Below are 15,932 nucleotides of genomic sequence, written 5' to 3'. Positions count from 1 at the left end.
AAATAAAATAAACAGTATGCTAATACTGAAAAGAAAGGCAGAGGGAGTAGAATAGAGTTTAGAAGCTGACATTAACATACAATTTAGTAACTAAAATAAAGGTGACATATCAAGTCATTGGGGACATGAGGTTCAAAAACAGTCCATTAAGTAGCTGAAAAATAATTGTTTGAGCTCTACCTCATATAGTAAAGTCTTTTGGCTATATTAAATAGATGTAAAAAATGAAATGATAAAAACCTTAGAAGATATCAAAGAAAAACATTCATCAAATATTATGGCTAAGAAAAGGTCTTTTTTCTTTGTAGCATAAAAACGTAAAATTGAAAAGAGATTTACAGAAATGACTCCTAAAATTTTAAGAACTTTGTGTCAAAAAGGATAATAAAATTAAAATAAAGAAAACTGCAACATATGATATGGGCTAGGGAAGTGGCTCAGTGGTAGAGTGCTTGCCTGGCATGTATGAAGTCCTGGGTTGGATCCCCAGTACCAAAACCAAAACAACAACACCAACAAACCTTAGGAATTCTTACAAATTCATCAAGAGAAAAGAAAGTTATCACAAATTAAAAATAAAAAAATGAACAAAGAATTCGCCAAAAAAAAGTGGCAAAAAAAATCTCAAGAAAATATGTTCAAATTCACTACCTAGCAAAGAAATACAAATTAAAATGAGGTTTTGGAATTTTTTGCCTATTAAATCATAAAATACTCTATTTCAAATTAACAACTAGTGCTGCCAAATGAAAAATGCTGAACAATGTATGTTGGCATAATACATGATTTTTAAAATGTCTACTTGAACATTGACCAGAAATTGAAACAGAGATGACCATAAAGATTTACATACAAGAATGCTCATCATAGTTTTATCGATAAGAATAATGCTCATCATAGTTTTATTGATAAGAATCACAATTAGGAGAAACTATACAACATGGTGACTTATACTTAACAGCAATGGGTTGATTCTTGAAAAATCACTGAGAATAGATTTCAAGTTTTCTCATGATAAAATTATATGTGAAGTAATACATATGTTAACTGACTCAATTCTGTTATTCTACAATGCCTACATATTTTAAAACATCATACTGTATATGATAAATCTGTATAATTTATTTCTGAATTAAAATTAACTCACTAATTTTCAAAAATTACAATTAGAGAATGTCAGTATTAGATCTGTAAAATAACAAATGGGAAGTAAATGCAATATAATGCATATAAAGTAGCCATTAAAAATGCACTTCTGAAGAATATTTTATGGATGGGAAAATGTTCATGATAACTACTAGGTAAAGACAAACAAAAAAACACAAAATAATACCCACATCACTATCTATTTGATTTTAATTAACAGAATAGACAAATATCCATAAATATGCACAAACAACAGATTATAGCAACCACAGAAAGCTCATAAGAAAAAGGACTTTTATTCTTTCCTTATGAATTCTGTACTTTAAAAATTTCTCTAATGAACACCTATCAGTTTTATAATTAGAAAATTAAATATAATTTTAAAGTAAATATTTCTTACCTTAATAAAACCCCATATTCCACCAGCAGATGCTTCATCCTGACCTCTATTAATTCTAGGATCTTCTTGTTCCTCTGGGAAAGTGATGGCTGATGTGGTTCCAGTTCCCGGTGCCAGAGATGTCAGACTAGCTTGCTGAGAAATAGGAGTTGGCAAAATACCTATTCAATGGAAAAAATTTTAATATGTTAATTTATTCCACAAACTTTGTTCCTGTAACAAGACAAAGCAAATAAGTAGCTTAAAACAATTTTAATAATGTAACCATACAATTAAGCATTTCAAGATTAAGTTATACAATTGCAAAAAATTTCTTTCCCTTTACAGAGGCTTACACCGAGTGTCCTAAAAAAGGACAAATACACACACATGTGCATACATATATATATAAAAAAGTTTTGTATGATTGTCCCATTTAGCACTTGGATACAGACAGCTGTAGTTCTAATCTCCTTAATCCATAAAAATAATTGGGCAACAAGCCCATCATTAAAAAAACATAACAATCAGTACATATACTTCAATTTAACACAAAAATAAAATTCACATAAACAGACAAGGGTATAATACCTGTACTCTGTAATAACTTTTGTTTTTAAAGGCAGATAAGCAAAGTTGGACAACAAAAAAATCACAGCAATGTTGTTTATTTTCCCTAAAATGAGAAACAACAGGCAGAATATGACAAGGATCATGTCCCCACAAAAACTTGAACAAAAACTTCATAGCAGCATTATCTAAATAGCCAAAACATGGAAGCAACCTAACATCAACTGATGAACTGAATACCAAAATACACTAGATCTATTATTCAGCCATGAGAGGAATGAAGTACAGACACATGCTACAAAATGCACGAATCTTTTCAGCTAAACCGATGCTAGTCAGAAAGATCAGTTAATACACAATTCCATTTATATGAAATGCCCAGAATACACAAACCCATGAAAAAAAAAAAAAATCACTGGTAACAGATATGAAGTTTCTTTTTCTGGTGATAAAAGATTATGAAATGAATAATGGCAATGTATACAAAATTTTGTAATAAACAAAAATTAGTGTTTATATGAACTGTATTTCAATAAGGCTGGAAATTTAAAAAGAATAAAACATTTACTATAGCCATATATTTCAAAGCATTAATAAGAGAAAACTACCTGTTACTGGAGGTGCAGAAAATGAGGGCATCAGAGGTGTCTGGGGAGCTCTTCCTGCATGTCCCCTTGTAATATCATAAGTTGTACCAACAGAAAATCCTGATATAGGAGGACCGGAAGTGGGTGCAGGTAAGAGAGCACTCGGGGCAGAAGTTGAAGGTGGAAAGTGGGATAAAGGAGGACTGGTGAAGGCAGCAGGAATTGATGGAGAAACAGCAGGTGGCCCAGAAGTACCTAGTGGTGGTACAGGAGGCACAAAAGGTAGTGGTGCTGCAGGCTGCACTGGAGGATGGGCTGGTGGAGGAGTAGGATAGACTTGTGGTGGCAAGGAGTCCACCACAGACACATTAGGAGAAGAAAAAGAACTGGATGCAGCTGGAAAAAAAAGTGGAGAGGATAAAAATCATAAAACTGAAAATACTTTTTATTTAGTCATCAAACTCTCATTAGTGTCTTGCAAAATTTTTTAATTTAACAGACCATATCCCAAGAATTAAAATGTGTAATTTAAGATATATAACAAACATGATCGAGCGCAAATGACTGTCAACTCCCCTAACTAAAAGCAGCATTATGGCATTATGCATTATGGCATTGTTAACAAGTAGATCTGTTCTTTTTGTTATATTTTGAATAAAATAAAATTATTTTTCACCCCTGGTTTGTAGATAAAAACCTACACACAGAAAACTCAAAAAATCACCACAAAGTCATTGAACACCAGACAAAGAAAATACATGCTTTTTAGGACATTTCTATCATAGTAAAAAAGATGACTTGTAGTCAATATGAATATAAAAGAACAAAAGTCAACCTAATATAAAATATTGGTATTTTCTAAAATAGCAATAAAGTAAGACTATTTTTTTCCGTTCTTTAAATTTAAAAAAGGCTATTTTCTTTCATCCTGACAAATATTACAGAAAAGTTTAATATATTCTTCTTTTAATTGATTCAGAAAAGATAACAGTATCTTCATTTTACTCAAAACACACTAGGTAAGGGCTAGAGATATAATTCAGTTGGTAGAGTGCCTCACATGCACAAGGCCCTGAGTTTAATCCTCAGCACCAAAAAAAAAAAAAAAAAAAAACAAACAAACAAACAAAAAAAAACAAAAAAACCACACTAAGTATGAGACAACACATGTACCTATAGGAACAGGGGTAGAAGACATGGTGGCAGCAGCCAGTCCTGCAGGATTCGGTGGAGGAGTCCCAGGCGGGGTTGTCTCTATTCCACTTTCTTCCATCATTTTTCTTCAACAATGGCGTGCTGCAAAAATGTAATAAATTTTACACAGTAACCAAAATTATACTTTTAAAGCTTACATAGTTAGAGAAAGAGTAATCATTAAAAGACAAATGTCTGCCTTTACTATTTATAATATAACTTATTTACAGATGACGGACTTATCAAAATTCCTAAGAACAAGGTCTACGAAATTATCTATGCAAACAATCTGTGATATTTCCACACATACTTTATAGTTAGAAAATATTTTTATGTTAACTATATAACCAACATTTCAAGTAGCAAATTGCCACCATTGTCTTATTTTCTGCCATATGAATACATATTAAAGTTATGCCTAGATTCTGGTCACTATTTTATTTAAAATAAAAATAAAACACTTGACGTAACTTTGAAATCCATCTTCTTCCCTCAAAAAGCAGTCTATTTAGGTTGCATCAACTAACATTACAAAAATTTCTAAATACGTTTGACTTGATAAAGTATTAATCGCTTCCCACAACTCTTAACATTTTATGTTAACAATGTGCTTAACTTGGTAAGTGCATTCATTTATCATTTCCCTAGTTCACATTGTAAAGGACACTTAGTAACAGCTAAATGATATGTCTCAGGTTTTAGAAATGTTAACTACCAAAAAAAAGGCACTAGAGAGCAGACTCCCAACAGATGATAATAGATTATAAAACATAGGAAAACTTCCTTCACAAATCTTAAAGTTCACCTCAAGTATAAACCAACCTCTAAACATGCCTAATTTGTTTTTAATGTTTTTATTAATGTAACAGACATTCAACAAAGGTCGACTGCTTCCTAAGCACTATATTGGTATCTCTACACAAACAATAACACCAATATACATTGACACCTATACAATACAATAATACCAATGTACCGATGTAGTCTGAATTATGTACCATGAGGGTAGGAAGAGCTGTTTGACAGAAATATGATTTTGACTTGGAAGCCAGGAAAAGGGTCCCCCAAAGAAGTCACAGAACTGAGATCTGACTACAACAGGGCAGAACTACAAAAATGGCAAGGAAGGGGACAGAGAAGGGACAGAGAAGCCAGTTTACAGTGAACATAGGTCTAAATACAAGGTAAGGTAAAGTGGGCAAGACACATTCAAGAATACCTGTGTGGGCTGGGGATGTGGCTCAAGTGGTAGCGCGCTCGCCTGGCACGCGTGCGGCCCGGATTCAATCCTCAGCACCACATACAAACAAAGATGTTGTGTCCGCCAAGAACTAAAATATAAATATTAAAAAACTCTCTTTCTCTCTCTCTCTCTCTCTCTCTCTCTCTAAAAAAAAAAAATACCTGTGTGGCAAAGGTAAAAAAAAAAAAAAAAAGAATGAGGACTGGAGAGAAGCAGGAGTCAAGGCTGTGTTGGGTCCTATCAGCCAGGTTAAGAAGATGAACTTTATTTTGTTTAAAGAACAGAATGTCACTATACAGCATTCAAGCTGGACGTAGCATATTTGTCTTTTAACTTCCTTGAAATTTTAAATTCATAGGAAGATGCAAAACTAGTAGAGTTTTTCAGTATCCCAAAGCCAGTTTCTCTCAATAACAGCAAAACGTTATTAAATAACCATGTTATTATCAAACCAGGAAATTGGCATTGGTACAGACTATTTACTAACCTACAGGCCTTATTTCAATTTCACCTGTTTTTATATTCACTTGCATAATGTCTCTGAGATTCATCCAAGTTGTTGTATGTAACATGAACTACTTTTCATTTCATTACTGAATAGTATTCTATTGCATATGTGTCATTGTGTATCCATTTACCTGATGAAGGACATTTACACTGATTCCGGTTACTAAAACTTCATTATTTGTGTACTGAAAAGTATGCAGACTAGGCCATCTCACAGACAAAGCAGACTACTCAAGAGAGACATAGAAGTAGTTCAAATAGGAGGTGCCAATAACTCAGAATACTGATTCTCATAACAAGGAGGGGGTGATTATGCACTACCCAGTAGGGTTGTGTTGGCAACATCTGCAGATATTTTTTTATTATCATCACCAGAGGGGTACTGCTGGTATCTAGTTTGTAAAGGCTACAGATACTGTGAAAAAACCCATCCATAAGAATTATCTGGTCCCAAATGTTAGTAGTGGCAGGTTGAGAAACTCTAGCCTAAACAAAGGGGATGATGATGGAGATAAATTAGATGGATTTAAGAAATATATAGGTGGTAGGGCTGGGGTTGTGGCTCAGTGGTAGAGCGCTCGCCTAGCATACACAAGGCACTGGGTTTGATCCTCAGCACCACATAAATGTAAAATAAAGATACTGTGTCCACCTAAAACTAAAAAATAAATATTATAAAAAAGAAATGTATAGGTGGTAAAACTCAATGACTGGCGATATAGATGGGGAAGAGGCATGGTTTGCAAAATTAGATGAGGAACACTGTAAGAAGTCAAAGCTGATGTTGTCTTTGGAGGAAGAGGGTTGGGATCACAAGGTGTTTTGTCTTTGACATGCCAAGTTCAAACTGCTTGATACATCCACGCAGGGACATGGAGTTGGTCTGGAGTGCAGAGACCACACAAGTCTGGGTGTCATCAATGTACTGATCTAAAATCATGTTCTGAGATGAGATTATCTAAGAAGAGACTGTGACTTTATATTTAATTTTGTTTAGTTAGGTAGTAAATTAATATGCAGAAAATGAGATAGTCAGAAAAATAAGAATATAAGGAGACTGTGGTGTCCAAATGACAAAAGAGTGTTTCAAGGCACAATAACAGTATTAAATACTGCACATAAGCCAAAAAGAACACTATCTGAAAGGTTCATGAATTGCAAATTAGCCATGAACTTGATGAGAGCTGTTTTCAAAGACAGAGTAGAGATAGAAACTAGTTTGAATTGGATTGAAGATTGGAGGGGTGGGGTGAGACAAATAACAATACTTTAACTAAAAGTTTGGCTGTGGCAGGGCGCAGGCATGTAATCCCAGTGGCTCAGGAGGCTGAGACAGGAGGATTGCATGTTCAAAGTCAGCCTAAACAACAAGCAACTCATCCCTGGCTCTAAAAAAAGTACAAAATAGGACTGGGGATGTGGTTCAATGGTTGAGTGCCCCTAAATTCAATCCTGGTAAAAAGTTTGGCTGTGATCAGAGAAGAAAGATCTATGGCACTAACATAAGACAGGGGGGTAAATTCTTTCATTCCATACCTATATCCAGAGGTAAGTAACCTGAGACAGAAATGCCCCTCCAGGGGTCTTATCACTTCCCATAATTCTTCATCATTTTTTTCATCAGTCATTCCTCTTCCTACAACATAAGTGAATTCTTACAATGAGTAGTGGAGGTTGTATTTTAACACAATGCTGATCCCAAACATTAGCAAATGCATTGGCAAAAGAACTTGTACAATGAACACAAAGTCACTGCATTAAAAAGCTTTACTAGTTGAGAAAAGGTTTAATGGGAATACTGGTGTAAATTTTTAATATCATAACTTCTACTAAAAAAAACTATCATGATAAAATAACATTGAGACATCAGTTGGTAAAGCTTTTAGGGGAAAAAAGTAATAGTATTAATATATCGAGATGCAAGACAATATAATGGGAATGGTTTCGACAACTGAGTCCTCAGTCTCTTCCCAAATTCTGCTATTCTAATTTCCTTGGGCCTTGTTTGTTTTTTGGTTGTTTTTTTGTTTAAAGTGGATAACTACCTGTAAGAAAATAAATGGAATAATAGAGCTTTGATGAACTTTAAAGTCTTAAAAAACATTATTACTTTTGAGGTACTAAGAGCCACATGATTGCCTCGACTACCAGTGAGCACTAGAGCACTGTATTTTCTCCACATTCTAAGCTCAGTTCCTAAAATTAACTCCCCTAAATGTTCACTGACTGAAATAGTGTCTGCACAGGGCTGGAATGCCAAAATGTGTCACGATCGCAGAAATGTACATGTTGTCTCTCAAAACAACTACTTTTGACAAAAAAAAAAAAAAGAACAACAACAACAACAAAAAAAAAAACCTCTCCTGGGCATATATTCTGCCAATCTAGGAAACTGGCTATTCTACAAATTTGACTGAAACGGGTCCCAAGATCAAACAAAGGGAGAGTGCAAAAGCCCTCTGGAGCAGCGGTAGAAACCTACGAGAGAACATCGGGGGTAAAATAAGCTTTCTCCCAATGCCAGTCCCGGTTGGTTAACGCTCAAACTTTCCAGGGCCACAGAGACCGAAATCCTATTTCACGAGACGGCGGCCATCCTCCAGGTTCTGCCACGTCCCCAGGCCGGGCAGGGCCGGGCTAAGGTCCGTAGGCGCCAGCCACCGGTCTCTTCCTGTGGCCAGCCCGCTGGAAGGTGGTGTCAGCTGTCCAGAGGCTGCAACCTCGGCCCAGGACAGAAGCAATGTCCGAGAAAAGACCCCTCACCCCCCGAACCGCAAGCACCGTGCAATCCGCGGTGGGGACTCACCCCTTGTGACGCGTGCCCCTGCCGGCAACGTACCGCAAGCTCCCACCGCGGCGCTCAACCGACGCTACGGGGGGGGGGGGGGGCTTGGGAAACGACCCCCGCATCCCGCGGCACCGGCGGCCCGCCCACCTCCCCGGGGCGCGACCCGAGTCCGGCTTTGGCGCCAGCATCCCACACCACCGTCCTCGTGCACGCGCGTAGCTGCAGGGGTGACACTCACCTGGGGTCCCGAGCGAGCGCGTGTGTGACAGGCACAAAGTGGGGAATAGGGAGGTCACGGTGTAGAACTGTGGCTGGAGAACACAAGGAAGATGCACTCCAAAGCTCACCTCTGCGCGTCCCCGCCTCCAAGATGGCCCCCGGCTGCGCGCGCCCCTGCGGCTGCCACGTCGCCGCGCGTCGCCCCGCCCCGCGCCGGGCCGCCCCGCCCCGCGCTCCAGGCTGACTGGAGCCCCGGCCCTTCCTCTGCGTCGGTCCGAAGATCCTCTGGACCGCTGAGTTTTGGCTGTTCCTGCCCACTGTAGGACGGTCCGCCATAAATTTCCCCTCTGCAGCCCCCACACCGCGAACAGCAGCCTTGCTACCATGGGTAGCTCAACCTGTGCCACAATCGCCCACAGAATGGAGATGAGTCAGCCAGCGCCATCAAGTCCAGTCCCCACCTTCAGAAAGGACCTTGCTCCAGATAGAGGGAACTTATTCGTAGCAGCGATGGGAAAAAGGGACTTGGGAATGGAGCAGGGGGAGGGGGAGAAGGGTGTCATTTACTGTACTGATTTTTCCCCCCAAGTACGTATATTGCACTTTTTTTTTCCAGTTGAAAAAGCGAAGACAATTTTGTTTCCTTAGCTGCACAAGTTAGTTATTTTGATTATAAATTAACGGAAGTCTACATTAAATGCACATCTTATAAAATGATCACTTTGAGAATATATATATAAAAACTGCTGGAACAAACTTTGTAATTTCTGATACTCCCTGTAGCTTCAACTAGACAATTCCCTTCCCAATCATAAATTCAAGACGTCAAGCCATTTAAAAAGACTCATAACTGTGCCAGCAGGTGGAAATTATGAACATCCCCCTCTTCAACTCAATTGCCTTTTTTATCCTAGTATAATGCTCTTCCACTGCCATTTCAATGCCTTTATGATGGTTATTCAAGACAGTTTTCAAGTTTAGAAATATTTCCTGGGACTTCAGTTTCTCCCTTCCAGTGGCATCTTTTAGTTGCCGAATTCCAAATTTAATTTTTTTGATTTCGTGATTAATTGTGGCTACTTGCTCAAGATAACACTTTTTTTTTCTTGAATTGTATTGTAATCTTCAATTACTGTTTGCTCATACTACCAGAAGACAAAGATTATTGACTTTTTTTGTATGTTTGTTTGTTTGGTTGGTTTTGGTACCAAGGATTGAACCACTGAGCAATATCCCCATCATCATCATCATCATCATCATCATCATAATCATCATTTTACTTAGAGACAGGGTTTCATTGAGTTGCTTAGGGTCTCACTAAATTGATGACGCTGGATTTGAACTCCTGACCCTCCTGCCTTAGCCTCCCCAGCCACTGGGATTACAGGCCTGCACCACCATGCCCAGCTTGACATTTTTATCCTTATATGCTGCATCTAAAGGAGTTCCTGATACAGTTATTCAGTGATAAACTTTAAGTAAATCAATGAATGTAAGGAAATAAGAATTTGAAACCAGAAGTCCTGATTTGGGTCTTCGACTGCCCATAGGCCAATTGTATAGTTGTGAATACTCATACAGGTCATTTGGTCTCCTTATTTTCATCTGTAAAATGGGAGTAATATTATCTGCCATCACTAACTCAGGCAAGTAACAGAATCAAATAATTTTCTTTTCTTTCTTTTTTTTTTTTTTTTTTAGTACTGGGGATTAAACCCAGGGATGCTTAACCACTGAGCCACATCCTCCCCAGGGCCTTTTTAGTCATACATTTATTTATTTATTCAATTTTGAGACAGGATCTCATGAAATTGCTTAGGGCCTCACTAAATTGCTGAGGCTGTCCTTGAACTTTCAATCCTTCTGCCTCACCCTCCCAAGTTTCAGTAATAATAAGCATGCACCTCCACACCTAGCTCAAAGCACTTTTTAAACTACTTAGCATTCAACATATGAAAAACTGTATCTTCTTATAGTCCTCAAATTTTCTTCAGGAATCAATTCTTAGATCTATCTCTTGAACATGACAGCCATAAATATTATAAAATACCCCACTGAAAACTAACACAACTTAACAATGCTCTCACTCTATATCTGGCTTTGTAACTACAATGGGTTGGTCCCTTTGGTGGTGCCTCTTATCCTGTTCACTGAGAATGTGTGTAGGTGGCCTTCTAGATTACTTTCTTGAAAGTTCTGTTTGGAGTAGTGCTGAAAGTAGATACCATCTCCATCCTCTTTGGCCCACACCCTTTATAACAAGGTACATTGGTTCCTTCATTCATTCAACAATTATTTATTAGTGGCTGCAATTGCTGAGCATTGGTACTGGAAACACTGCAATGAGCAAGATGGGCAAGTCTTGACACTTAGGTAGCTGTCCTAGTAAGAGAGAGAGACTATAAACAGGAACATAAACAAGAAAAGACAATAGAGTGTTGGCTATAGTAATTGGAGTAAGCCATTTAGGACAGGACAAACAGGCAAGACTTGTCTCAAGAAGAGAGTTTTGAGCAGGGACCTGCCATGAAATAGACTGTGGTTATTTGGCAGAAGGGAGATCATGCAAATACTTGAGGTCGAGTGTGCTTGGCACTAGTGATAAACAGCAAGAAAGTGCAGGAAGTGGAGTGATAAGAGGACAGAGAGAGCACGGGTGAGATCATATCCAGTCTTCTAGACACAATAAAGCCATTTGGGTTAGATTCTGGAAGAGATGGGAAGTACATGGAGTGTTTTCGGACAAGAACAACAAGATTTGATTTCAGTTTTTAATCACACTCCAATTGCTGTGATGTGTTTTTCAGGGACTAAGGAAGGTCTCCAGTAATGAGACCATGGTGGCTTAGAGTAATTAATGGCGTAGAGGCAGTGTATGGTCCAGGCATATTTGAAGATTGAATTGCCATGATTTATTGGTGGACCAGATGTGGATTTTATTGATTTCCTTAGACCACCACAAAAAATTATTATAGCCAATCCGTTATAATAGAAAAGTATTCTTCCCCAGTTCTGGAGGCCAGATGTCTAAAATCAGCAAGACCTCGCCGAAGCTCTAGGGGAAAATACTTTTGTGTTTCTTCTAGCTCCTGGTCACTCTCAATGTTTCTTAGCTGGTGCCAAAATAACTCTAGTCTCTGCCTCTGTCTTCAAATGGCCTTCTCCCCATGCCCCTGTGTCTTGAGTCTCCCTCTGCCCTTCCCTTACAGATATATCCATCATTGCACTTAGGGCCCAATCTAGATCCAGAATGATCTCATTTCAAGATACTTGAGAGTCTTACAAAGATTATTTCTAATTAAATTCATGTTCAGAAGTTCCAATTGAATATATCTTTTGGAGGTCACGATTCAGTCCACTAAATGGATAGAGACAGAAGTCGACTAAAGTTAAGATTATAAGATGCCTTTAGAATGGTTAAACTTGAATTACATTTATAGTTATTCTATGTTTTACTTACCACTTTTCATTTGAATTTCAAAAGGACTTTGTGCAACTGAAAGATTCCTGAAGAAAATCTGAGAACTATAAGAAGATACACTGACTTAAGTCCTGGCTTGCTTGCCTCTTACATTTGAATTTCAGATGAATGATGGATAACTTTTTTACTACAAGTGAATCCCATGCAATGTTTGAGACAACCTTTGCCATATCCTCTTAGCATGGCATGATCGGAGTCCCCTGATGTCTACGTGTGGGCCAGTACCCCAGAGCACCTGCTGAAGTGCTCTATGGGTTGCAAAACTGAGGGCTGTGCTCTCAGCAGGGCTCATCATCTTAAACCAGAATCAGTTCTGACTACACTGCTGGTTATGCAGAAGATGCTGAGTCTCAGTCTCATCCTTTGCCCACCTGGAAATACATATTTGAATATTTATATGAGCATTACAAACATCAAGAACTGCCTTAAGAATATTTAAGAATAAAACATTAACTGAATTGACCTAGAAAAAAACCCTTAATTCAAATGAAAAAAAAAAAGTTTTGTTTGCCTCTATTTTTGAGCAAGAAAGGCAAAATTCTACTGTCATGTTGTTTCATCACAAGTCACAAATGATCTCTAGTATGTATTAGAATTCCTATAAAGAAAATCTTGGCGAGTTTTTAGCAACACTTAAAATGCTGAGCAGTCTTTGTTCTTCCATTAAGTTATAATTGTCCTCATTGGCTGACATCTAAGAACATACCTTACAACTTGAAAAGCAGGAAAGCAGTTGGAGTACCATCTATAAATTCTGGGTTCCAACTCCAGCTCTGCATGTAATTATCAGAGCCTTAGTTTCCATATTTCTAATACTGAACACCCAGCTGAAAGCACTTTTTAAACTACTTAGCATTCAACATTGATGGATAATATACTCTCTATATATCAGTTAAGTCTAAGTTATTGATTGTATTATTGAGTTCTATAGTTTCATTGTTGAGCTTTTGTTTGGAAGATCTATCCAGTGGTGAAAGAGGTGTGTTAAAGTCACCCAGAATTATTGTGTCGTGATCTATTTGACACTTGAACTTGAAAAGAGTTTGACTAATGAACATAGATGCTCCATTATTTGAGGCATATATAATAAATGTAATGTCTTGTTGATGTATGATTCCCTTAAGCAGTATGAAATGTCCATATTTATCCCTTTTGATTAACTGTGGCTTGAAGTCTACTTCACTTGATATGAGGATGAAAACCCCTGCTTGCTTATGTAGACCATGTGAATGGTATATTTTATCCCAACCTTTCACCTTTAGCCTGTGGACATCTTTTCCTATGAGATGAGTCTTGAAAGCAGAATAGTATTGGGTCTTTTTTTTAAAAAATCCAATCCACCAGCCTATGTCTTTTGATTGGTGAGTTTAGGCCATCAACATTTAGGATTAATATTGAGACATGATTTGTATTACGGGTCATTTTTGTTTATTTTAGGTATTTAGCTTGACTTGGCTTATTCTTTGGGTGTCTTTTCCTTTATTGTAGTTCTTCCCTTTGCATATTTTCATTGTTGTTTTTCATTTTCTCCTCGTGGAATATTTTGCCAAGAATGTTCTGTAGTGCAGATTTTCTTGCTGTAAATTCTTTTAGCTTTTGCTTATCATGGGAGGTTTTTATTTCATCATCAAGTTTTAATTAATTAATTTTCCTGGATAAAAGATTCTTGGTTGGCATCCATTATCTTTTAGAGAATGGTATATGTTGTTCCAGGATCTCCTGGCTTTGAGGGTCTGGGTTGAAAAATCTGCTGATTTGAATTGGCCTCCCCCTCTATGTGATCTAATTCCTCTCTCTTGCAGCCTTTAAGATTCTATCCTTATTCTATATGCTAGTCATTTTCATTATAATGTGCCTTGGTGTAGATCTGTTGTAATTTTGTACATTTGGTGTCTTACAGGACTCTTGTATTTGATTTTCCAATTCATTCTTCATGCTCGGGAAATTTTCTGATATTATTTCATTTAAGAGATGGTGCATTCCTTTGGTTTGAATCTCTGAACCCTCCTCTATCCCAATATCAAAAAGATAGTGCACCATGATCAAGTAGGGTTTATCCTGGGGATCCAAGGTTGGTTCAACATATATAAATCAATAAATGTAACTCATCACATCAGTAGACTCAAAGATAAAAATCATATGATCATCTCAATAGATGTTAAGAAAGCATTTGATTAAATTCAGCATCTCTTCATGTTAAAAATGCTAGAAAAACTGAGGATAACAGGAATATACCTCAACATTGTAAAGGCTATCTATGCTAAGCCCAAGACCAACATCATTCTAAATGGAGAAAAATTGAAAGCATTCCCTCTAAAAACTGGAAAAAGACAGGGATACCCTGTTTCACCACTTCTATTCAACATAGTTCTTGAAACACTGGCCAGAGCAATTAGTCAGATGAAAGAAATTAAAGGGATATGTATAGGAAAAGAAGAACTCAAATTATCACTATTTGCAGATGATATGATTCTATAACTAGAAGACCCAAAACATTCCACCAGAAATCTCCTAGAACTAATAAATGAATCCAACAAAATAGCAGGATATAAAATCAACACCCATAAATCACAGGCATTTCTGTACATCATTGACAAATCTGCTGAAAGAGAAACTAGGAAAACCACCCCATTTACAATAGCCACACACACACACAAAAAAAAATACTTGAGAATCAACTTAATGAAAGAGGTGAAAGACCTCTACAACAAAACTACACACATTAAAGAAAGAAATTAAAGAACACCTTAGAACATGGAAAGATCCACTTTGTTCTTGAATAGGCAGAATTAATATTGTCAAAATGACCATACTACCAAAAGCACTATACAGATTCAATGCAATCCCAATCAAAATTCCAATGACATTCCTCATAGAAATAGAAAAAGCAATCATGAAATTCTTCTGGAAAAATAAGACACCCAGAATAGCTAAAGCAATCCTTAGCAAGAAGAGTGAAGCTGGTGGTATTACTATACCAGACCTTAAACTATACTACAGAGCAATAGTAACAAAAAACAGCATGGTGTTGGCACTAAAACAGACTGGTAGACCAATGGTACAGAATAGAGGACACAGAGACCAACCCACATAACTACAGTGTTGTTGTTGTTGTTGTTTTATTAGACAAAGTTTCCAAAAACACACATTGGAGAAAAGATAGCCTTGTCAACAAATGGTGCTGGGAAAACTGGAAATCTATATGTAACAAAGTGAAATTAAAACCTTATCTCTCACCATGTACAAAACTCAACTCAAAGTGGATCAAGACTTAGGAATTAAACCAGAAATCTTGCACCTAGTGGAAGAAAAAGTAGGCTCAAATCTCCATCATGTCAGATTAGGCCCCAATTTTCTTAATAAGACTCCTATAGTACAAGAATTAAAACCAAGAATCAATAAATGGGATGGATTCAAACTAAAAAGCTTTTTCTCAGAAAAAGAAACAATAAGTGAGGGAATAGAGAGCCTGCATAATAGGAGCAAATCTTTACCACGTGCACATCAGATAGAGCACTAATCTCTAGGATATATAAAGCACTTAAAAACCTTAATACCAAAACAAACAAACAAACAAACAAACAAAAAACAGATAACTCCATCAATAAATGGGCCAAGGAACTAACAGACACTTCTCAGAAGAGGATATACAATCAATCAACAAACATATGAAAAAATGTTCAACATCTCTAGCAATTAGAGAAATGCAAATCAAAACTTCTCTAAGATTTCATCTCACTCCAGTCAGAATGGCAGTTATTAAGAATATAAGCAACAATAAGCATTGGCGAGGATGTAGGGAAAAGGCACACTCATAC

The 15,932-nt window shown here is 37.1% G+C and overlaps 1 protein-coding gene across 1 annotated transcript in view; it reads right to left on the bottom strand.

The window, feature by feature from the left end:
* PRRC1 (proline rich coiled-coil 1) overlaps positions 1–8,851 on the bottom strand; it is a 34,027-nt gene extending 25,176 nt beyond the window's left edge. Inside the window, exons 1-4 of the mRNA XM_081283771.1 lie at positions 8,653–8,851; positions 3,856–3,978; positions 2,704–3,078; positions 1,547–1,707 (exon numbers count right to left, since the gene is read on the bottom strand). Of these exons, the coding sequence (XP_081139897.1) occupies positions 1,547–1,707; positions 2,704–3,078; positions 3,856–3,958 (639 nt within the window). The 5' untranslated portion in view covers positions 3,959–3,978; positions 8,653–8,851. The remainder of the gene's footprint in view (positions 1–1,546; positions 1,708–2,703; positions 3,079–3,855; positions 3,979–8,652) is intronic.
* Positions 8,852–15,932: the final 7,081 nt, after the last annotated feature.

Source organism: Spermophilus citellus, assembly GCF_964194105.1.
Source record: "Spermophilus citellus genome assembly, chromosome: 1".
Taxonomy (NCBI): domain Eukaryota; kingdom Metazoa; phylum Chordata; class Mammalia; order Rodentia; family Sciuridae; genus Spermophilus; species Spermophilus citellus.
The sequence above is the reverse complement of the archived record's forward strand: the minus strand, read 5'-3'. Positions and strand labels throughout refer to the sequence as shown.